At 51.1% G+C, this 23774-nt stretch overlaps 1 protein-coding gene and 1 long non-coding RNA gene across 3 annotated transcripts in view; both read left to right on the forward strand.

Moving 5' to 3' along the window:
- Window positions 1-23221, forward strand: part of MYLK2 (myosin light chain kinase 2) — a 35637-nt gene extending 12416 nt beyond the window's left edge. For both annotated transcript variants that reach the window (XM_088153362.1, XM_088153364.1), the window contains exons 3-12: window positions 4052-4377; window positions 11518-11623; window positions 12264-12357; window positions 13331-13440; window positions 14220-14361; window positions 16403-16473; window positions 17081-17209; window positions 17633-17785; window positions 19392-19524; window positions 20750-23221. In XM_088153362.1, coding sequence (XP_088009488.1) covers window positions 4052-4377; window positions 11518-11623; window positions 12264-12357; window positions 13331-13440; window positions 14220-14361; window positions 16403-16473; window positions 17081-17209; window positions 17633-17785; window positions 19392-19524; window positions 20750-20830 — 1345 coding nt within the window. In that variant the 3' untranslated portion in view covers window positions 20831-23221. The remainder of the gene's footprint in view (window positions 1-4051; window positions 4378-11517; window positions 11624-12263; window positions 12358-13330; window positions 13441-14219; window positions 14362-16402; window positions 16474-17080; window positions 17210-17632; window positions 17786-19391; window positions 19525-20749) is intronic.
- Window positions 4471-7728, forward strand: LOC148214299 (uncharacterized). Its single transcript, XR_015798353.1, has 2 exons — window positions 4471-6303; window positions 6421-7728. It is a non-coding gene; the product is annotated as an uncharacterized LOC148214299 (long non-coding RNA).
- Window positions 23222-23774: the final 553 nt, after the last annotated feature.

Consider the following 23774-nt stretch of genomic DNA (forward strand, 5'->3'; position numbering starts at 1 on the left):
TGAGAAAAAGTGTTTTTAAAAATGCCTCGCTGATCCAGTTCGTAAAAAGGATGCATGTGCCTGGGTGAATTAAAACAAATTGCACCGAATTGATAACAACGGGAGCATAAGATCAACATTATGGGCAGTGACAAATTTGAAATATGAATAACTAAAGAAAGGAAGGAATAACTCTGGAGCACATTTGCACTGGGGCTTGTGCCCAAGCGAGTGGGCTTCCCTTGCAGATGTTCTTAGACAGCTGCAGTGGCAGATGCATTTATCTCGAACAGCCTTCCGTAGCCAGAGGGGTTAGGGTTCAAGTCCCATCACGGCATCTGGCTGGAAAGATGGGCATTCGAATCCAGAACTTCTAGAAAGTGCCAGATGGAGGAAGTCTGCTGCTTTGGAAGAACAAAACCCTGCTAACTGTCAGGTTCAGCCCAAAGAACTCCACGAGACAGTACAGATACAGTTCTGTTGCATTTATTAGCTTCCACCTCCAGACAGAAATCTCCCCAGACTGAACCCTAGTTCCCAAGCCAGCCAGCCAGCCACAACACCGTGAATTCCTTAGGGAGGTGCCAGCCTCATCTTCTTGAACTTCCCACGCTCCTGTTGCAGGCTAAGAACACGCTTATCTCCCTGAGCCTGGCCTTCATAAGTCCATTCCATCACAAAAGCAGTGTTTTTCAAACTCGGCCACTTGAAGATGTGTGGGCTTAAACTCCCAGAGCAAGCTGGCTGGCGAATTCTGGGAGCTGAAGCCCGCACATCTTCAAGTGGTCAAGTTGGAGAAACACTGATCTAAATTCATCTGGACCTCGGCGTTTGCCACATATCACCTTCCTCCTAGAAATCTGCCTTCCACCGCCAAAACACTGTGAATTCCTTAGGGTGGTGCCAGTCTTATCTTCTTAACCTTCCCACGCTCCTGCTGGGGGCTAAGGAAACGCTTATCTCCCCGAGCACGGCCTTCACCAAACCATTCCATCACGCTAACTGATTTACTTCTTTATTTCCATCAACGGATATGGTCCACCATCTCACAAGCAGCGACTCTGGGAGGCTAACAATATTAAAACATCAGAAAAGCAAGCAGTCACAATAATATACATAGCCTGGCAGACAAGAACCACAGGAGTCGTGACCGTAGCAGCTGTCCCACAGGCCCCCTTAACCTCCTGACCCCCATGCTGGGAAACAGTCCTGCTCTTAGGGCTTTCTGGAATGCCAGCAGAGTCAAGGCCAGACGTATCTCAGGGAAGAAGGGGGTCCCAGAGGGCAGGCGCTGCCCCAGAAAAGTCCCCTTTACTCAGTCCCACCATATGATATTCTCAGATGGGACTGAGTAAGGGGGACTTTTCTGGGGCAGCGCCTGCCCTCTGGGACCCCCTTCTTCTCATGCCCACCTGCCTGGCCCAACGGGATGGGTAGAAACCATTGGGGAGTCTCATCGTCAGCATGAAATCTGGGTATGAGCCTTTGGTCCCTTAGCATCTCCAGCATCCAGGGGGTGTAACTCGGTTGCACGTTGGCAAGGAAAATCTGAAAGTGGGAAGGACCACCTGGAGCGAAAACCGGCTGTTGAAGTATTCCATGCATTACAGCTTAGACTAACCTTGTGTTTTTCCTGCTCTTACTGGACAATCTGGCTTACTAAACAGAGTGGGAAGCAAAGCCTGGAGCAGGCCTGACAACGACCTGGCTTTGCATGCACAGACAAAACCCGGTCCCTGAGAGGTCCGTGCTCCAGGTGCGACGGAACGCCTGCAAACCCCAACAGCATGTAGGAAGGAGCAGGACCGTTCCGGAAAAAGATTCCTGAGTCCAGGGGAGGGAGGAAATGGGAGCAAGGGACTTAACTCCACTTTCATTACGCTAGGTATAAGTTGATCTGGAGAATTGCTTTGGCAGGCTTTCGTTGTCCTGCTAGCAATCAAGATCTTTCTAAAAATCCCAGTGGTTTCTGCTTCCTGAGTTTGCCAGCCTTGAAAGCTTCCCAGCTTGTCCAGGCAGAGCAGGGAAAATATGCATCTTCCCTCTAATTGTGTTGCAGAAACGGGCTTCAGTGGCTATTGAAGAAGCTCCCTTCTGTGGATTCCTTTGGATAGAACATGGTGTGCAATGTGCATAGTGGGTGAATAATTCTCCCAAAAAGTTTTGTATATGCATAGGCCTATTTAGTTCTTCAGGACACACGCCCCATCAACCCAGTTACATCAACCCAGTTCTCAGCAGAAGGGTGGCCACTGAGTTTAGGATTGTAGAGGGTGATGCGTCGCTAGGAAAGCCCTTAAAATTGCTTTAATTATATAACAGGACACGCTATCAGCAATATTAAAAGGAGGGGTGGTTAAATAAGGAAAAAAATGTCTCTAAGCACCAGTGTCACCCCATTCCAGTGGGATACCAAGTTTTTTCTCTTTATGCCTCCAGTTCCAGGGGCATCCATTAGGGGGCAGTCAAAACAGCAAGATGGCGGCTGGAACTGTGTGATTAGGGGTGTCTGCAGGGAGCTGGATCAAGAAAGTCAAGATGGCGGCCAGGACCACGCAATTGAAGCCCTGCCCCCTTTTTACGTGCGTCACAACGCACGTAAAAAGGGGCAGGGCTTCGATTGCATGGTCGTGGCCGCCATCTTGACTTTTTTGACTCCCCCTGCATGTGATCGAAGCTCTGCCCCTTTGTCATGTCCATCACATGTCCATCACATGACAAGCTCTGCCTGTTGCCTGCTGGGACACCCTCTCCTATCCCGTGCGGAGACCCCCCTCCAGTTCTTGGAGTCAACCAGGACCACGTTCCATTCTGTTTTCTAGCTGCGTGAGAATTAAAGGGGAAAGAAGCAATAAGGGCACCGTTGCACCGTGTGCTCCAGGCCACCCAGCCAAGCAGATGATATCGATGAAGTCTCCACAAATCAGATGGCCCAGGGTTCCAAAACACCCACCCCTGTGATCACGGGGGATTTCAATATCCGACATCAGCTGGGGATCAAACTCTGTGGCCAGCGGGAGATCCCACGGGTTCTCGATGTACCTTGCAGGCAATTTCATTGTTCAAAAGTTGGAGGAGGGAATTAGGGATGGGCTGTAGAAATGGTTGGGGAAGGGGAAGGAACCGGTGGGGGGTTCTAGAACTTCTAGAATTTGCAATATCGCAGGCGGGGAGAACCAGAGAGAGCCGGACCCATTTCAAGAGTGCCAACTTCAACACACTCTGGGAAGAGGCAGGAAGAATTTTGTGGCTGGAAATGCTGAAGGGAAAAACAGTTCAGGAGGGAAATTCTGAAAAATGAGATAAAAGCAATGCCGAAGAGGAAGAAAAACGGGGGACAGCTGATGAGACCGGCTGGTAGCATAAGAAAATCTCTAATAAGTTGAGAAACAAAGAGGAATCATCATCATCATCTTCATCGTCATCGTCATCGTCATCAAACAACATCTGCCTATCCCAGGTCCTTGGGAAGGACTCAATAGGCAGATAAAAATGCCAAATCCAGTCTAAACATCTGGCTGACTGTGCGACCAACCACAATAATAATGAGAATAGCCAGTTTGGCACAGTGGTTAAGGTACCAGGCTAGAAACCGTAAGGCTGTGAGTTCTAGTCCTACCTTGGGCCCTGTTGAATTAATCATGCTGAACGTTACCTTTAAAATGCATTCCAGTTTATCTGATTTCCTTAAAGTTAAGTATGTTTATGACATTGCACTGGGAGAAGACATAGATGTGCGTGCAGGCAAAAAATGCAACTGCAAATAAAAATAAGATCAAATCTATCAGTTCTGCAGCATTTTTCAAAAAATTAAATGTGTTCAAAGCCAAAAAGAAGAAGAGACGCGCTAAAACAATGACATGCGATGAATAAGGAATTCGAGGGGGAAAAATCTCTCTTTTCTTGAGTGAAAAGCAAAACAGCCTTATTGGGGGGGGGGCTGAATTGAGCCAATTTCCAGGCTAGTTCTGTACTATGGGGGATGCCCCTTCGAGGCTTCCTTCAATCCTGCTGGGTTTGGGGGGTCTTTTAAAATCTGCTTGGGGATCTCAGCCCAGTCTCCCTGTTTCAGCCTAGCAGATATTCCAGAAGAGGCTTCGGCTGCCCCCGGCGCGGAGCGTCCTCAGGACCCAGCTGCTGCTTCTGCGACTGGCAAAGACCCTGCGCCCGGACACCCCAGCCGCGAGGAGGCGGCCCCAGGGCCAGCAGCAGAGCCCCCAAGCCCCGCAGCCAAAGAGGGCCACAGGGCTTTGGCTGAGGAGCCCCCTCCTCTTCCTGCTCCCGATGCTGCTGGGGCCCCTCCGTCTCCTGGAAGCCAAGCTGCCGCCAGCTCTCCAGACCCTGAGGCCGGCCCCTACCTCACTCCGGACTTTGGCAAAGAGGATCCTCTGATCCTGGGTAAGGTTGTCGGAGCTGCCGGCTTCAGGCCCAGGTTAGAGCAGGGCTCTGGTGGAATGAGATGGCGTCCTTTTGCAAGTTTCTAGTCCCTATTGTGACGGCAGGCCACAGCCGGCTTAATCTCAGCATCTGAGTAGCAGGAGCCAGAGAGCGGGAGCCAATTATAACGAGCTAAGCAAATGCCCGCCTATTTACTTCGTTACTGTAATGCATCGTTGCAAAAACCTGTTTTGCGGGCACAGGGTTGGGGATGGGGCGATGCAGAGTTTAAAGCGCGAGATGCGTCACGGTTGCGAAGAAGCCAAGGAAGAGACACAGCAGCCTGATATGCCAAAGGTGGGCCACTATTATCCTTCAGCAATACAGACATTGGCCTCCAAGGAGCGCTGCCCGCCCAGGGATGTGAGGATACCCTCAAGTCAGGGACAACTCCTGGTGGTCTCCCGTTCAGTTCCAACCAGATCCAACCCTGCTTAGCTTTTAAGCCCAGACAAGGTCCGCCAACCTTCTGCAAGGAAGGGAAAGCCTTTCTTGTGCTGAACTTGACCGCTGGTAACTATATGGATGTGTTAGAGCGGGGTTCCTCAACCTCAGCAACTTTAAGATGGGTGGACTTCAACTCCCAGGATTCCCCAGCCAGCATGAAGTCCACCCATCTTAAAGTTGCTGAGGTTGAGGAACCCTGTGTTAGAGGCCCTGAGATTTCCTAGTGGTCTCCCATCCATGTACCAACCAGGCCAGAGATGCTTATGAGAGTTATCCTTCGATGGGCATGGAATGGGCCCGCCTGAGAAAGGCTGACTTACAACATTCTGCTTTCAATATGCTTGAGGCACGTGGTTAAAAAAAATGCCTTGGCCCAGTCTGCCCTTGTTTGTCCAACAAGGGGCCGGTTTTGATCCACAGTTTTCTAGTTGCTGACCAGAGTCATGGAGGTTCCCCTAAGCAGCTGGAGAGGTCCACAGCGGCCAGGTCCAGGACAAAGCGGCTTTTTTCCCTCACCCATCTGGCCCGCCCTCTCGTTCTGTTCCTGCTCCTGTTCTAGAAGCGCCAGTTGGCACGACGGGCAGGCACAAAGCAGGCAGGGTAGGGTCCCAAAAGTCAAGACTGAAGCTCTGCCTGTTTTTTCTGTGCGCTGTCGTGGCCGCCATCTTGACTTTTGGGACCCTCCGCTGCAGTCACCGCTGAAAGCAGAGGCAGCTGCTATTGCCTTATGACGGGAGGGAGCGAGGCGGGGGTCTTGCGAGGCCTGCTGGCACCCAGGGAAAGCCGGAGGATGTCAGGTGGGTGGGAAGTACAGCACAGGCCAGAGGAAGTGGCTGAGAGTTTCGACGTTGGTTCTTCTTCCAAGCAACCAGGATGCGCTCCTTTAGCCCCGGTTCACCTGCTTGCTCAATTCACCCCTTTACTGGATTCCCACGATACCCTGAACCCTAAAATAAACCATAACATAAAACAATGCACTCGGCTAAAAACAACAGCTTCAGCAAAAACCCACAACAACTTTAAGATTAACCGTACACCCAGGTTAACAGAAACATGGCTTAGCCTAAATCAAGGCTTGTCCCTGACCGGGTCAAATGGCTGGGTGACCATCGCCCGTGTCCTTTCGTTTTGGGAAGAGGGTCCCTGTTTGGCAACGCAGGGAGTTTGGGGAAGAAAGCGTTGTAAAGCGTAACCACAGACCGGATCGTCTCTCCAACGTAGCACAGTATTCTCTGCTCCAGCGGGCACAGCCGTCCAGGGTGGCAGGCACAAATGCCAAGGGGTGACCTTGTGAGTCATGCCAAGTCTGTTTCCTCCACATCCAGCCCCAGAAATCCTGTTTATATAAATATCTATGCGCCTTATCCTTCCATTTAGGAACATCCACATCAGCTCGTTTTAATCCTTGTGTATCATCTTACCTGGTGCATCTAGACCAGTGTTGCTCAACCTTGGGAACTCTAAGATGGGTGGACTTCAACTCCCAGAATTCCCCAGCCAGCATGGCTGGCTGGGGAATTCTGGGAGTTGAAGTCCACCCATCTTAGAGTTCCCAAGGTTGAGAAACCCTGGGTTAGGGAGCTGGGAGCAAGTGAGATGTGCTGAATTTGTTTTTCTCGAATGCAATGTGTGCACTGGAATCTGTACGTGCGAAGGGCCCAGATGTATGTGTGAATATATATACAGTGCACATCTATGACATGCACACGTGGGTGTCTGTAAGTTTCCTCTTCTTTTGCACTTTTATTAAACAGTAAGGGAGATGCCTAAACAAGGAAAGGGAACATGAAGGAAAGTACAATTGAATCCATGAGGGATTTTAAAGAAGTCATCCAGGTTATAATTTTCCAGTCTAACATGAATTAGTTGTAAAGAACGAAGCACATTATTTTGCTTTAACAAATCGGGAATCACTCTTCAGCCCTCAGCTAAGAATGGACATCGAGCGCTGAGGTCAACGCTGCATAAATCACCCAGGAAAGCTGGAAGCTGTAATGCTTTTGATCCAGAGTACTAAAAAGCTGCTCTTTTAGATATTCCGTAGAATTAAAATACAGACTCTGTGCATAGAGAATAGAAAAAATTTGGATGTGGCACAAATAACTCTCTTAAGCTGCAATGGAGGAATGGTTTCTACTTTAAACGGACTTCTGTGTCAGGCTTACTTTTAAGGGACGAAGCGATGCTAGACCTTGAAGCAGATTCCCACAATTTAGTTAGCCATTCTTCTGTTGAGGGATCAGAGGAACTTTCCAGTAAAAAGCATGTAATATCCTTGCAGCTGTTAAGAAAATACAGTGTTTCTCAACCTTGGCAAAGTTAAGAAGTGTGGACTTCAACTCCCAGAATTCTCTAGCCAGCATGCTGGCTGGGGAATTCTGGGAGTTGAAGTCCACACACCTTAAAGTAGCCAAGGATGAGAAACACTGGCACAGTGTGTTTCCTCTTTGATATGCCCCACTTCAAGTCAAGCAGCACTAAAAAACTAAAAATGCACATTGTGACTTTGGACACCCTGGAAAAAGTGAGAAATGAGTTGGGCAGTCTTTGCAGGCTATCACACATAATATCAGGCAGAGGTTCAGTCCCATCATCACCGCGGCCCTCTTGACTTTTTTGACCGTACGCTGCTGACGCCACCCCGGCAGCCAAGTGCCTGCTGGAGGGCAGGGGGGCGAGCATCTGCTTCCGTTGCAGATATCATGTGGAATGATCCATTATTTTAAAATTCGGAGCTCCTGCTGTTTTAGGGGTGGGAAGGGGTTTCCTATGCAGAGAGACCCCGGAGTTGAGTTGAGGGAAGGTGGCCAAGCTGGAATTAGCCTTGAATAAGGGTGAGCAACAGGGTCGTTTTTATGTTTTCAACTGGCCTCCAAAAACTGCTGGGGGGGGGGGAGAGTCAGAAACCCAATAGTTTATTATTATGGTTGGTCGCACAGTCAGCCAGTTGTTTAGACTGGATCTGGCTTTTTTGTCCACCTCTCGAGTCCTTCCAAGGATAGGCAGATGTTGCTGTCTGATGGCGTGAAAAGCATCGTCGCAGGATGGAAGCTGTTCTAAGCCTTTTGCAATTGATTGATGGTGATTTTGTTGATGCCGAGGGTTTTCAAGGGGTGCTCCAGATGTTTTGGATTGCACCCAAGGCACCTGTTACTGTTTGTACTATCTCTGCTTTCGTTTGCCACAGTCGTCCTACTTCTATTTGCAGGTCTTTGTATTCTGTGCTTTTCTCCAGTTCTTCCTCTTCTCTTCTGCTGTCTCCAGGTATTGCAAGGTCCAGTGTCCACTGTCCACTGTCCAGACTGTTTTGTCTTTCTTATCCACAACGGTTGAGTCTGGGGTGTTGTGTGGCAGGTGCTGGTCTGTTTGAATCCCAGAGTCCCAGAGCACTTGAGCTTCTTCCTTTTCGATGACTTTGTCCATTTTGGGGCCCCAGCAGTTCTCGCTTGCAGGCAGATGGTATTTCTTGCAGATCTTCCAATGCACCACTGTTGCTACTTTGTCATGCCGTTGTTTGTAGTCGGTCTGTGTGATCTTCTTGCAGCAGTGACTAGGCGATCCACTGTTTCTTCAGCTTCTTTGCCCAGGCGGCATTTTCTGTCTGTTGCTGTCTCCTCGATTCTGGCTTTGTATGCATTTGGTCTTGAGGTTGGTCTTGTGCAGCCAGAATTAGCCCCTCTGTCTCTTTCTTCAGCTTTCCTGCTCTTAGCCATTGCCAGGTCTTGTTGTCATCTGCTTTGCCTGCTAAGTTTTTTCTGTACTGGCCCTGTAATCCTTTGCCTTGCCCTGTCTCTTTTCTATTCTTCATTTGGTGTTTCTGGTAGGCCAGTTTGGTCTCTTCGGTCTTCAGCAAGCCTTCGTGGTGTACCAGCTTCAGTGCATCTTCTTCGCTGCCCTTCAGATATTCTTCCAATGCCCTTTTCTCTTCTTCAGCTGCCTGGAGTACTTGCCACATTCCACGCCCACCTTTGCTCCTTGGTAAGCAGAGTCTGTCAACGTCGCTGCGTGGATGAAGGGCATGATTCATTGTCATTACCTTTCTGGTCTTCCTATCCAGGGCTTCTAGTTCTGCTTGAGTCCAGTCCACTATTCCAGCTGTGTATCTAATGACCGGAATTGCCCAGGTGTCAACTGCCTTGATGGTATTTCCTCCACTGAGTTTGGACTTTAAGATCTTCTGCACTCTCATGATATATTCACTACTAACCTTCTTCTTGACTTCAGTGTGCTTAATGTTATCATCATCATCATTATTATTACCCTTTTCCTGTTTCTCTTTTTTATTTTTATTTTGGTAATTAATTCTTGTTAAATTTGCTCTGTTTATCTTTTTTCTTTTTATTAATATGTGATAGATAGACAGATAGATAGATAAATAGATAGATAGATAGACAGACAGAGACAGACATACGTACATACTAGGTAACAATACAAGGGAGACTTTAATAAGTACAGTAATCAGCTTAGGATCGAAACCTCTACTTTATAACAGTTATTTTGATGTGAGCTGTAGTGATTCTTTTTCAACGTTATACTCAACTTTGGGTGAAAAAGCCAAATAATTTCATGCTTGTAATACTGACACCCTAAATATTAATAGAATAATTTTTTCTTTCTCTTTTCTATTCTTAATATTCTAAGCTATCTAAATATTAATTTAGATATTAAGAAAATTTAGATATCAAGAATGTTAATAACTTTGAAACATAGACAAGCATCAATGCATAGAAGCAACACAGTCTACTAAGATTTATAACAACGCAGGAAATAGAGGAAGAAAAAGTAGGAATGAATGAGAACGTGTGCATCCTGATGTCATCACACGCATGACATCATGGGGTGCGTGATGCAATGGTCGCTTGCACCAGGTGCTTGGGTGACATTGTGATGTCACTTGGAGGCGGAATGGCAGAACTGAGTAGGGCCATTCCGCAGAACCAGATGTGAGCTTTTTATAAAGTGAAATAGAGGCGTGAAGGTTTGGAGGGCTTGGCATCTGTTTTTTGCTGATTTTTTCCCTAAAGGAGAACCTGAAAAATAGCCCTGTTGAAGATGCACCTCAAAGGTGTGTTCACTTTTGCACACCTGTCTCTCACATCAACAGGACTCACAGGAGTGCATTTCTCCCTTAGTTAAGGCTCTAAACCAGCGTTTCTCAACGTTGGCAACTTGAAGATGTGTGGACCAACTCCCAGAATTCCCCAGCCAGCCATGCTGGCTGGGGAATTCTGGGAGTTGAAGTCCACACATCTTCAAGTTGCCAACGTTGAGAAACACTGCTCTGAACTGTTCTGTAAAAGCCCATCTGCCATCGCCTTTCGAACTTGGAATCGCCCAGTGGCCTTGCTGAGTGGTAAAGTCAGAATCCAACTGCCCTCCCCATCCCTGCCCAGTTGCAAGGGACTACAAGCCTCATAATTTCCAGCCAGCGTGGCTGGTTCACGGGCTTCACTCTTGCAAAGATGTGCATTGCCCTGACTGGGCCTCTGCTCCCGGAAAGAATCCGGCCCCGACGGTTAGTTTCAAATTAAGGCATGCATTGTATCAGTGATGACACAAAGGTCTGGATTCTCTGTATGAGAATTGCTGTGGCCGAGAGACCACTGTCCTTGATTCAACCCACTGTTCCCCTGGTGGCGTCTGATAACCCACTTCCAACCTCAGCTGATTCCCACATGCAAGATGATGGCCAGCAATCCTGGCCTGGCTCACAGCGTTGTTGGAGGGATGGGGAGGGTGAAATACGAGGTACATACATGGCACTTGATGCCAACAATTTTATGGTGAATCATTCTGTGGAAATCTCAAAGGATTGGGAATTAAAGCAACCCCACACTTTGTGGCATTGTGGCCGAATCCAGAGCAGCTTTGAGGACTCTGGAAAAAGGAGGCAGCTCCTTGGTAGATGTGTTTGAAGCAAAGCTCCGGGTTGGGCCAGCGTGCTTTCTGGTGACTGCAACATGCGCGTGATTTGGGAGACCGGGGCGCTCTGTGAATCGGGAGACTGGGCAATGGGGAGGGGTGGAACTGAGGGGTGGGCAAAAATGGTGCTGTTTTCCATGTGAATTTACTGTGGTCCTTCCAGAATCCATCCATGCTCTGCGCAGAGGAGTTTGCACAGTCAGGCCATCCTTTCCCACCCCGAGGCCCTGGTTCATCTGCAGCCAGGAATGGGGGTGAGGAATTGCCTTGCGAGGTGCTCTTCTTTTCCTGGAAGACAGCAGGCAAAGTTCCCTTCTGTCTGTCCCCAAGTCCCTGTAGGCATTATGGACCGGCACTACTCTCCCTCCCGAACAGAAGCCAAGGGAGCCGTGCTGAGCCCCGAGTTGAACGGCTGCATCTGGCCGCCAGCTGCAGCCGTGCCCGGCGGAGGATGGCGAAGCCGGGCTGTGTCCGCAGCCATGCCCAGTTGGAGAATCCTGGGGGATGTTGCAGGCATCCTGGGGGAGCGCCAGCCTTCTGGTGCCCTGGCCCATTTGCACCCGCCGGGTTAATCGAATCCGACGTGGGCGCTGCAAGCGAGGGGCCGTCCCCTGTGCGGCCAGTAGGTGTCGCTCTCTGAGCGTGGCCAAGGAAAGGATGCTGGGCAGGAGGTAGAAGCGGGGGGGGGGAGCAGGGGGGGCCGCCCGCATCAACCCCCCCTTTCTCTTGCAGATGACACGCCCCCGCCCCCTGCGCCTTTCACCCACCGCATCGTCACACTGAGGACCGGCGACTACAAAGATGCCTACAACCTGAACACTAAGGAGATCCTGGGAGGGTAAGAAAGGGGAGCGAAGGAGGGCAGCTTTCCCCACCGCCAGTTAAAACTCCACCACCTTCCGTATTTTATCCCTCCATCGGTATAAGCCAGGGGCATCCATGGGAAGGGTCAAAAAGGTCAAGATGGCGGCTGCAACCGGGCAGTGGAAGCCCGGCCTTTTTAATATGCATCGCATAAAAGGGGTGGGGGCTTCCACTGCCCGGTCGCAGCCGCCATCTTGACTTTTTTACATGCCCTGCCTGTCCGGTAGACGTTTTTGGTGGAAATAAAGCTTCATTTAACCCACTTATTGGATTAATTCATTTTCTGGAACTGGCCTTACCCTAGTCCCGGGGGTGGGGTCTGCAGAACGCATTAAGCCCCAGGACAAAACTAATCTTCAGCCTGTGCTGAAGAAAATGCAGCTGACGGGACTCCCATTGACCCAAGTTAAGGAGGTTGTGTGAATCCGGCCAGCTCTCTCCCCCCACCTAACTCGGAGACTCTCCAGTTTAGCGCCGGATCCCGGGGACCAAAAGCAATGAGCAGGAAGGTTCAAGGACACGAGTTTGCAGAGGGCCCCCAGGGGGGTTTTGAGAAGAACTTTAGAGGAAATGCCCCCGTAGGCCAAGGTTTCCCTCCTCCTCTCTCACCCCAGGGGGAAGTTTGGAGAAGTCCGTACGTGCACGGTGAAGGAGACGGACCTCAAGCTTGCTGTGAAGATCATTAAGAAGCAGGGGCCAAAAGACAGGGTAGGCCTTTTGGGGAGACCCGGGTTCACACCCACCCTCCGTCATGCAGAACTTCCTGGGTGACTGTGGGTGCGCCTCTCTCTTTGCCCAACCTACCTTGCAGGGCTGTTGTGTGGGGAAAATGAAGGGAGATCCCTGCCTTGAGGTTTTGGAGGAAAGCCGTGATATAAATCTAACAAATACATAAATAAATGTTCTGGGTTTAGTTCAGGCCGCAAGCTGCAATTTGGGTTTCTTAGTGAGGGACTGGTTTTGCTGCTTGCAATAAAGGCAAACAGACCTGGTTGGGGATTATGGTACCTGACATCCAACCCAGCTAAAATGCTTGAGGTTGGGAAGGGCCCTGCAGGAAAGATTTTAACCCCCAAGAGACCTCTAAGCTGCAGTTCAAAAATGCAGAATCCCCAAAGCTGGCTGAGGATTGTTTATCCTAATGAGCATACACTGTCTACTATTCTACATTTTAAAAAATCAAATTTGAAGGTTAGACTAAAGTCTATCAGAAGTCGGCAAAAAGGGACAGCATGCATTTTCTTGCTCTGGCAGAAGGAAAAATGCATTCCCCTTGCCTGAAGAATGGCAACTCTTCCCTCCGGAGAACTACTGAGTTGGTTTTTAATCTTGCTGCTGCCCATCCTTGCTCACGAGGATGAGGAGGGCTGCTCTGAGAGCTTGTAGATGTGGTGGTAAAGCACCGCTGGGCTCTGGGTAAGGTGGCCGGAGGGAGAAGGGAGCATTTTCCACCTTCCCCTGAGCATAGGGCACTGGTGGAACAGGAGGGGCTTTCCCCTGAGCGCAGGATCCTCTTCTATCTCTCTGTGACCCCTCTCAGAGGGTTCTTCTGAATGCCTTGGGAAGAGGGCAGGAGCCAAGTGGGAGATGTCATGGCCGCTGGGGTGGGGGTGACCTGCCAGGGCAACTTGTCTCCTGCCAGCCCCACTTCATTCCACATCATGTAGCCTTTCTCCTGCAGGAAATGGCAGAAGTGGAAATTGATGTGATGAACCAGCTCAACCACCGGAACTTGATCCAGCTCTATGATGCCATCGAGACGCCCCGAGAGATCATGCTCTTCATAGAATTGTGAGTGGCCTGAAGAGGGGTGGGGAGAGGGGGGAGTAGACTCAGAGGCAGAGCCCCTGTCCTGCATACAAGTGGGTGGGTTCCAAGCTTCTCCTCTTTAAAGGACATCAGGAAGCAAGTCATGAGAAGCACCTCTAGAGATCAGCAGAGCTTCAGGGTCTTTGAAGCCGAGGGGCTCACCTCGTGTGAGCCACATTCGCTGATGGGAGGACCGTTTCTAAGGCATGCTCTTCTGCAGCTGCTCATACACTAGTCCTCAAGATTGCAAAGACAGGATGCGGAAAGGAGTAGGTGATGCCTGGAGACCTGGAAGCAAGATATTCCTTAGTGAAGGAGCGAAGGCTCTGTTTCAGATCTTTTTCCTCTGATGAAAGGACTGTGTGGATTATGTCAAGCAGTGGGTCAGTGGCGCTGTGGTAAGAAGCTCACTGGGCTGGCCTTGAGGAAGGGGTTTTCTCTCAGCCTAGCCTTCTTTATGGCATCGTTGAGAGGATAATATATTAAAAGCCGCTTCTTGGAGAAAGCAACATGGGCAAAAGGGTGAGCTTGTGCCAAATTCTCCCTAGGACGTAGAGAGAGAATTTAATTTTTTCCAAGGCCTTGAGAAGGAGCGAGGGTGGGGTGAGGTGGGGGGGTGGAGGGGTGGGATTGGACACCATCAAGAAATCTTACCCCCCCAATAAAAGCAAGGGGAAGCAAGAGCCTCCCCATATGGTTCTGACGCTCCTTTGAGCGGCTGCCTTTTGGCCGTCCTGACGCAGCCTCGGTTTCCCACCCAGTGTCCCAGGTGGTGAGCTTTTTGAGCGGATCATCGATGAGGATTACCAGCTGACTGAAGTGGATTGCATGGTTTTTGTACGGCAGATCTGCGAGGGAATCCTCTTCATGCATCAGATGAGGGTGCTGCATCTGGACCTTAAGGTAGGGGCCCAGGGGGGCCACTGTCGGGCACCGCAAGTGGGAAGGGCCAGGTGCTGCATAAGAGGAGAGGCCAAACCGAGTGGGAGGGCTTTGGCTCAGTCAAGGGTGGCAGCGTGCCAGGGGTCCTGGCATCTCATCAGGGCTTCCTGCAACCTCCCAGAGGGGACCAGGGTGAATATGCCAGATCCTTTTGCTTTCTGAAGTGGGGGGGGGGCTTTAAGGGGTCAGATGAGTGCTTTAAGCTTTGCAGAAGCTTAAGGGCTCCTTATCATCTTTTCAAGCTTCTCAAACTAACACCCGCCCCCCGTTGTTGGGCGAGGGTTAGGGGCTAAAAGACTCTTAAAGGGTCTGTCTCCCCTTTAGCCCCCCAACCCTCACCCAAGTCAACAAACAGAAAATGAGGCAGTTCCAGACTTTGGGCCTTACTTCCAACCTTGTGTGGTGAACTCCCCCCGCCCCCCCGCGCTCCATCTTCTTATGGTCATCGGTCCTTTTGCATCAGGTTGCATCTGAACTCATGGATCGGCCCCCCCAAACTGAAAAACTGTCCAGTTCTTCCAGGGCCAACCCCTGTGAGACATCCACGCGCTGGGCCCCGTCGCCCCGTGGTTTGTCCCGAAGCAGCCAATACACTGGGGCAGACACTGCCTGAACATGGAGGTTCTACGGAGCACCCGCTAACAAGCACGAATAGACCCTCCTTCCGTAAAATTCACTCTCCTCCCTTAAAGCGGATCGCTGTCCCCTACAGCATCTGTTTATTCCCTTTTATGGGGGGCGGAGAGTGGGTTCCTTTTTATTCTCCTTTAATTTTCGGTTGTCCTTTTCGGTCGGCTGCCCCCGATTTCCAGCGTAATGGAAGGAGGAGGAAGGAGCGAAAGGGGAGAGCAACTGCTCCTTCTCCACCCCGATCCTCTTGCCCCTGAGAAGCAGCCGCTGAGGTCGACCCAACCCCCAGGTCAGGGCGACGATGCGCCAGAGGGGCTGTTCACACCTTCAGCTGTGATCCCACACAACAGACAGGATGTGAAGCCTCTAGAGCAGTGTTGTCCAAACTTGGCCACTTTAAGATGAGTGGACTTCAACTCCCAGAATTCCCCAGCCAGCATGGCTGGCTGGGGAATTCTGGGAGCTGAAGTCCACTCATCTTAAAGTGGCCAAGTTTGGACAACACTGCTCTAGAGGAAGGAAATGAAGACCCAAATTTCCCCCAGGCCTTCCCCGTGTGAATGGGAGACGCTGCTTTTTAAAAATACACATTTTATTCTCTTTCTTCTCCCCTTCAATGTACACAGTTTATATCAATTATTTTCCTATCGCTGTTTCATTATTGCTCACCTGCTTTGCGAGACTTTACGGGAAGCGTATATTAAGGTATCAGAGAGACCCGTAAAACGATCAAGGCTGCCTCCAGTTCGGGTCAGGGCCGTGCAGCTTTTGGAGTCCCCATTTTTAGTATAAAAGGGCTTTGCCGTATCTTCCTTCAGGTTTGAATGTTGGCTGGTCGAGATTTCCTGGTGGTGTCTCATCCCACTATTAATTCGTTTGACCCTGTCTAGATAAGACAAGGCTCAGTGAGTGCCGCCCTGCTGTACCGCAAGCCAAAAATAGGTTTAACTCAGTTTAAAATGGAGAGGGGAGAAATCCTGGCCTTACTTCTTATCTTTACATGCCCCCATTGACTGTGAATCATCATCGTCATCATATTATTATTATCATTACGGTTGGTCGCACAGTCAGCCAGATGTTTGGACTGGGTTTGGCATTTTTGTCCACCTCTCGAGTCCTTCCCAAGGACCAGAGATGGGCAGATGTTACTGTCTGATGGTGTGAAAGGCATCGTCGCAGGATGGAAGCTGTTCCAAGCAAAGCTGCCTTTTGCAACGGACCGGTGGCGGTTTTCCCAATGCCGACGGTCTTCAAGGGGTGCTTATTGGACAAGAGTTTTCCTTCCCCTGAACGGTTTCCGCTGCTCTTCTGGCCCCCAAAGACCTTTCCAGGGCACGTTATGTGGACGCCCCCCTTCCTTCTCTCTCCGCAGCCCGAGAACATCCTGTGCGTGACGGCCACTGGCCACATGGTCAAGATCATTGATTTCGGATTTGCCCGAAGGTAATGCTGTGATCGAGGTGGCCAGAACCCCCTCTGACCAGTGCCTCCTCCCTCTGGGCTTCGAAGCCAGAACAAGACCGACCTGCCCATCTCTCCGTCTCTCACGGAGCCTCTGTAACTCGCATGTGTTCGATTCCTGACGCAGAAACTTAAAACGCGCCAGCATTTGTGTCCATTCTGTGCACATTTTTCTAACTAATTTTTCTAATTTTTCTCTTTGCCCAGCAAGTGTTTTGCTTGATGGGCCTGGGTGTTGCAGAGTTCCCCCAAAACTTCATATATTTTTGTCTCATTATGCATTTGGGGACAGATTTTCCCCTAATATTGAATTGTTTGACCAGGGAACAGGGTTATGACATTTGGAGAAGGGTACTGAAGTTTTGACTTTTGTACTGAAATTCGCTAAGTTAGTTACTAGATAAATAGGGTTCTCTCCCTGCTCCCATTGAATTGAATGGATACCTCGCAAGGCCACACTGGAATACCATCGGGGCTAAAGGGAGTTCCAGTTTGGTGCACTTTTTCTGGTGGGGGGGGGGAAGGGAGAGGCCTGAGAGGCATATTTCAAAAGCGCCAGAACAAATGCCGCTTTTCCTCCCCTTTCCAGATACAACCCCCGAGAGAAACTAAAAGTCAACTTTGGCACCCCGGAATTCCTGCCGCCAGAGGTGGTCAGCTACGAGCCGGTGTCCTACAGCAGTGACATGTGGAGCATGGGGGTGATCACGTATATGCTGTGAGTGGGGGTGCAGGAGAGCCTGGGGGCAGAGGGACCCTCACACTACGGGTTCACAGCGTGCTTCCCCATTGCGCCGTCTCTAAAGCTGGGCTAAGTTAACTTGGACTTGGGGGGAGGGGTGTTAGGATGTTGGGCTCGCCTGGGTCCCCCCCGTGGGAGGGGATGAGAACCTGGGTCTCCCCGCTCGGAGTCCATCACCTTCCCCGCTAGACCACCCTGGCATTTGAGTTCTGGCCCAATGCCAGCCTGTAGCAGTGGGTTGGGCCAAGGTTGGCATCCGTTCCAGACGCACAAGGCCGCCCTGTCAAAGGCTCCTGGCAGCACAGACCCGGCCCTGTGGAGCTTGACTCTGCCCTGGCCAGAGGTCCCCCTCTGCAGGAGGCTTTGTCTCTCACCTTCTCCCCCCGCCTCCCCTTTCAGGCTGAGCGGCCTTTCCCCTTTCCTGGGGGACAACGACACCGAAACCCTCAACAACGTCCTGGTGGCCGACTGGTACTTCGATGAGGAAGCCTTTGAGGGCATCTCTGACGAAGCCAAAGACTTTGTCTCCAATTTGATCATTAAGCAAAAAAGGTCTGTGCTTGCCTGGGGGCGGAGAAAGGGCAGGGAGGGCTGGACTTTCACCCCTCCCCCAGGAGTCCCTTCACCTCCCCCTGCCCTGCTTCTCAGTCTGCCAGCAACAAGGAGAGCTCTAGAAAGTGGGTCAGGCCAGAGTCCTCCAGCATGGCACGGCCGGTTGTTTGGAACTCCAGCTTCCGTTGTCCCGAAGCAACGACCGCGTTGGGTGGGGATAATGGGACCTGCTGTATTTCTATTTGCCAGCGGGCTGGGAGAGAAGCACATTTGGTTTCTGCTGCTGCAAGCAGATTTGGGGAAGTGTGATTTTCTTCCCTTGGCAAGGGCTCCCGGAATCGGGTCTAGATGGCACCAAGGCTTTGGAGTTTTTGCCTCTTGGCTGACCTCTGGGAGTTGTCTGATAGTTGCCGACCAGCTCTGTTACCCCTGCCCTTGGCCATCAGCAGGGGTGACTGCAAGGTATGGTCAAAAAAGTCAAGATGGCAGCCGCCCCAGTGCAATCTCACTCTGCTTGCTTTTTATGTGTGATGCACTGTCACGACCCCCATCTTGACTTTTTTGGCCACATCCTGGGGGGTCGCCCTGGCCACCAGTAACCTCAACTTTTAGGAGGAAATATCTTCATTCTTGATTAAGATATAGAACATAATTTACAGAACGTCACTTTGTCGGTTCCCAAATTGGTTGGGACTTTTTGGGCACGGTGCCTGTGTAGAACAGGCTACACGCCTTCAGCTGAGGTGGATCCTGGTTTCACCCAGGTCTGTTAGGAGGAAGAAGGAAGCAAGCCACAGCTGAAGGTGTGTTTTTAAAAGTACAGGGTCCAGCTGTTCTCTGGATCTGTCTCCATCCTTAGACACACAAGCTAGGCCATTTGTACTTATTCCATACGTCATTCCTTGTCGGGTGGATCGGTTATTATTACTGTGGTGGTTGCTGTTATTATTGATATACAGCTGTGGAAAGGCTGTAAAACAGTGTATCTCAACCTTGGCCACTTGAAGACGGGTGGACTTCAACTCCCAGAATTCCCCAGCCAGCCATGCTGGCTGGGGAATTCTGGGAGTTGAAGTCCACACATCTTCAAGTCCCCAAGGTTGAGAAACGCTGCTGTAAAAGAACACAATTGCTTACCAAGAGGGTTTTCTGAACAGCTAAGGCAAGATTCAAACCAGAAGATTTTTTGTTATCCTTCGTGAATCCTTCTTTTCGTTGTGATGCTCTTCCAGCGGAAAAACCTGGGACTAAAATAGAGCAAATTTGGCACCTGCCACAGTGACTTGCAAAGGGAAGCGGAGATGTCTGCCAGGTTGTATTCATTTAGGGGGTCATACTCAACGCTTACCAATTTCCAGCTGGCTGGAAAAGCCTGCTTTGAAACGACAACAGAGGAATGCCAGGGTACAAAGAAGTGAAACTGGCAGAACGTGGCGGCGATCGGCTTCCGTGCTGAGCACAGAAGCGATGCCCGTTCCGCGAGGCTGGTTGGCCTCAATAGTGGAAGGCCCCCTTGCAGATGGCAGTGCTTCTGGCATCCAGGTTTTTAATCGCCAGGGGCTCGTAACTTCTCCTCCTCCTCCCCTCTTCCTCCCACCTCTCCCAGCGGGCGGATAAGCGCGGCACAGTGCCTGCAGCACCCTTGGCTGAACAACCTGGCCGACAAAGCCAAGCGGGTCAACCGGCGCCTCAAATCTCAGGTCCTGCTCCGGAAATACGTGATGCGGCGCCGCTGGAAGGTAATAGCGGGTTGAGGGCACGTGAGGAATAGAGGTGGCCAAGCTGGCAAGCTGCAGATGCCTTGCGGGGGGCCTACAGGGTGGAGTCGAAAGGTTCAAGGTGGTGGCCATGCCAGCATGATCAGATCTCTGCCTGGTTTTTAAGTGCAGCCCTAACCTCGCTGTCACAACCACTGTCTTGACTTTGGACCCCCGCCCCCCGGTTGCCTGACGTGTTTGACTCAGTCTCAGAAAGGACCTTGTCTGCAGGAAAGCTTCACCCATATTTGCAAATCTCTTTGGCTCCCCCGATGACAGCCGAGGTGCATCCGGGCAAATTAAATTCAGGAATCTACTTTGCTTCTCCCGCTGTAGCCAAACAGAGGGATTGCCCTTAAAAAGGCGTCCATAAGCTCCCTGTCTGCCGTAAATGTATCCACGTCCACTAGTTCATTGCTTATTTTACAAGTATGTTTTTGCAAGTGTGAATTCCTCCAAGTGTGAATGGATGTTTCTGGATGACAGCATGGGTGCTGGCCAGCGAGTCTCTGCACAGCCAGATATTGTTGTGAATCTGGCAGAACTGTTACTCCCTGTTCCCTGCATAATCTAACCCCAGAGAGGAATTTGGGGCTGGATGTAAGCGAAAATGGTTCCAAATCAGCCTCGTTGGTCTAAAAATGTTACATCCGGCTTCATCCTTATTTTCTGGACCTCGTACCATCTTGATAGGTCCTCCCCGCTGGAATAGAGTGTCTTTCACACAACCCTATAAATAAACATCCAAGAGCAATCTGATCCTGGCCGTCAGAAATGCCCCTAAAAGAAACCCACAGCAACGACCCCCATTCCCCGTCCCCCAACCCCGAGGGCTTTCTCTTCCACTCATCCACAACAGTTTGGTACAAGGACATCGTGTGCCAGTTGAAATTGCTTCTGCCTCTCTCTTTTTTTTAGACAGCCCAGAGCTAAATTTCCGTCCCTGGAGAAACTCGCATCTGAGGGCCAAGCAAGCTCTCTGTTCCTCCCCAGCAGGAGCAGGAGCTGAGAAAAATTCTGCCAAATGCATTTTAAAAAATGCAAACTCGCTTGATTTGCAGAACGTACGCATATGGCCAAACGCTTCCCCGCTCCCCCCCCCCCACACGTCACATTCGAAGGGCTTCTTGGAAGGCAGGGTTTTCCGCTCTGCAGTGTGACGTTTCTAGCCGTGCCTGAATCCTGACTGTCCTGTTCCCTCCAACAGAAAAACTTCATTGGTGTTTGCGCTGCAAACAGATTCAAGAAGATCACCAGCTCCGGATCCCTGACTGCGCTCGGGATTTGAATTGGGGGCTGGAACCGAGCGAGGGATGGAACCACCAGCCAGAGGCTTGGACGGTGTTGTGTTTGGATTGAGTAGCGGGGAGGAACAGCACCCTTCACGGATCACAGGACAGTGGGGCCCGGAGCATGGGACCTTGCGCAGAGATGCTCCACCCCTCCGTACAAAGTCTGCCCATTCCCCTGCCCCAGGCCCTGCCCCGTCCCCCTGGGCAGGTTGCCCCCTTCCCCTCTGTGCTGACTTGAGCCTCGCCACCCTGAGTGCTGCTTGTAAGGATTTGGCTGCTGAGGGCCCGTTAGGACTCAGTGCTCCGCTCGAGCTGCTTCTGCGGAGGCCGCGCGGCTCCCCTGTGCTCGTTGTGCGCCGTGCCACCCGTGCCCCCGTCGCCAGAGCCCTGGCTGCTTAGAAGGACCCTTCTCGGGACACTCAGAAGGTGCCACTCATCCACAGAGGCAGGGTCCCGGCACCCCCGCCGTTGGGTGACTGTCCAGTTGGGTGGGTGCCAAAAGAAGCTGCTTTGAAATCTCGACGCTCTGACCCCGCCGAGGGCATGTTCCACCTTCCGGGCCACGGAGTGAGCCTTGGTTTTCCCCGGTGGAGAAAAGGGCTGTCAGAACCTTGCGATCCAGTCCAGCTCTGCCCGTTTTTCCCCGACGGAGGGTTTCTTCCCCTTTGCTCCCTTGTAAAATGTCTTCTCTGCTTAAACGCAGATTTGAACTGGAGCTGGTGGCATGGATGTAGGAAAACTCAGCCCCCGCTGACCCCATGGCCGACGGGCTTGGCCAGCCCCTCCTGGCCCTGGGCAGCCCCGCGACTTCCCTCTTCTGACCTTCAGCTGGAGGTTCCTCAAAAGGTTGCTTCTCCTTCGAGGGGCTCCCTCGCGGCCTCCCTGCTCCCTCCACCCCACGAGCGCTTCCTCTTCTCCCCTTTCTTCCCCCAAAGGTTTGCGGGTCGCTCCTCTGCATGCCGGCAGGAGAGACCAGCTGTGGGAAACTGATCTTTGGGCAGGAAGCGGAGCCCCGGGCAGGAGGTCTTCTCTGCTATGGGCAGGCTGGGGGTGCAGGAAGCAAACTCCCCGCCAGATGGGCAGGCGGTGAGGAAGGCGCCCTCGTTGTGCAGAGCTCTTGGCACGAAGCTCTCTGCCCCTCGGAGCTGCCGAAGGAGCCCCTGGAAGGCCAGAGTCAAGCAAACTGCCTAATGGAGACCATCTGTGCTCCCCTTCCTCCTCCTCCTCTTCCTCCTCGCCCATTTGAAAGGGCTGCTTGAGAGCCGACCACCAACAGACAGGAACTGTGGTGCGTGCGGTGTCTCTTCTCCTCTGCTGGCCCTGGCTCAGCCTCCTGTTGGGAAGAGGGCCCAAGAAGTAGGTCTCCACCGGAGCCGGAGGCAAAAGGGAGCATCTTTCCCCGGTGCCTCGGCCATTGGGGTCAAAAGCCAGCAGGAAGCGGCTTTTCCAGCAGGAACCTGGATCTCTCCTCCATCCGGCCACGCACGGGCTGGTTCGAACTGTTTCTGAAGGCAGCCTTCACAGCACACCACCCTCCGAGGCCGTCGGATACGGCTCCCGTCCGCCACGACGGAGCAAGGAATTTGGTCTGCCTTTGGAGGCGAGCTTGCCTGATTTCACAGTTGAAACCAATCCACGGTCCAGAACTGGACTGCGTGCAAAAGCTGCTCTTGTTCTCATCCGGCACTGCAGTCCGGCAATTTTGTTAAACGTAGATTTGGGAAACGCTTGGAGAAAACAGCCTCAAGTTATGAAAATAGCACCCAAGAAGGCGTTTTACTAGGGAAAATGGTTAGCCAAACCTGGGTCCCCTAGGCAAAACTCCCGGCAAAAATACATCTCTGGAGAAAGTGCCCCAAAATATATACAGATTTTCACACAAACTTCTAAAAGTAATTTCTCCAGTTTGAGAAAAATGAGGAAAGTGAAACTGATGTCTCTAATCTTGCACATCTGAAGCACACTAGATTGGGCAAGTCTGATTGGGTGGCTGTGTTCACACTACACGTTTAATTAAACCAGCTCAAGACCAAACGGCTGTACAGGTAGTCCTCAACTTATGACCACAAATGAGACAAGAATGCCTGTAATTAACCAATGCGGTCATTAAGTGAGTCACGCCCAATCTTACATCCTTTTTTACAATGGTCATTAATCAAATCCAGCTTCTCTGTGGACTTTGCTTGTCAGAAGTCCCCTGGGAAGGTCACAAATGGCGATCACATGACCCCAGGATGCTGCAACCATCGTAAATACATGCCGGTTATCAAGCGCCCAGATTTTGTTCATGTGACCGTGGGAACGCAGCAACAGTCGTAAGTGCAAGGACCTGTTGCAAGTTACTTTTTTTAGCGCCATTGTAACTTTGAACGGTTGTTAAACGTATGGTCATAAGTTGAGAACTACCTGTATTCGCACAAGATGATAAGTTTCCTTAGCGTTAACCTTAGTTAGGCTTTTGGGTGGCATATCATGTGGTGTGAACTTAGATTGACTAGTTTGTGGTTTAATGTCTTGTGCAAAGCCAGAAAAGAAGCCTATTTAATAGCCAAACAACGTCTGTTGTATGATTCCAGCCAGTGCCATCTGGAACACGTCCGGATAACATCACTTGTGTAAAAATGTCATCATGCCAAAGTTGGCGATGACGTCATGGTGCATGGGACATCACATCCTTAGTGCCCTGTGGATGTTTACAATCACTGCCACGCTGGGTTCAAGTCTGCATCATGTCCTTTTTCCAATGGGGGAGCTGATTTGCAGCAGGGGGCCTGGCTACTTTGATGCGGGGGAGTGTAAAGTGCATGTGAAAACACACTGGGAGAAACTGAAGCATGCCGTTGAACCAGCTCCCCCGCTTCCCCCACAACCTCCTGGCTGGCAGGGACATGGATCAGAGCTGGGAAGATGCTTGACACATGAGGTCATCCCATACTTCGT

This window comes from Python bivittatus, unplaced genomic scaffold, assembly GCF_059951505.1.
Source record: "Python bivittatus isolate LINGU-HERP-01145 unplaced genomic scaffold, Pbiv_v1 ctg000700_np1212, whole genome shotgun sequence".
Taxonomy (NCBI): Eukaryota; Metazoa; Chordata; class Lepidosauria; order Squamata; family Pythonidae; genus Python; species Python bivittatus.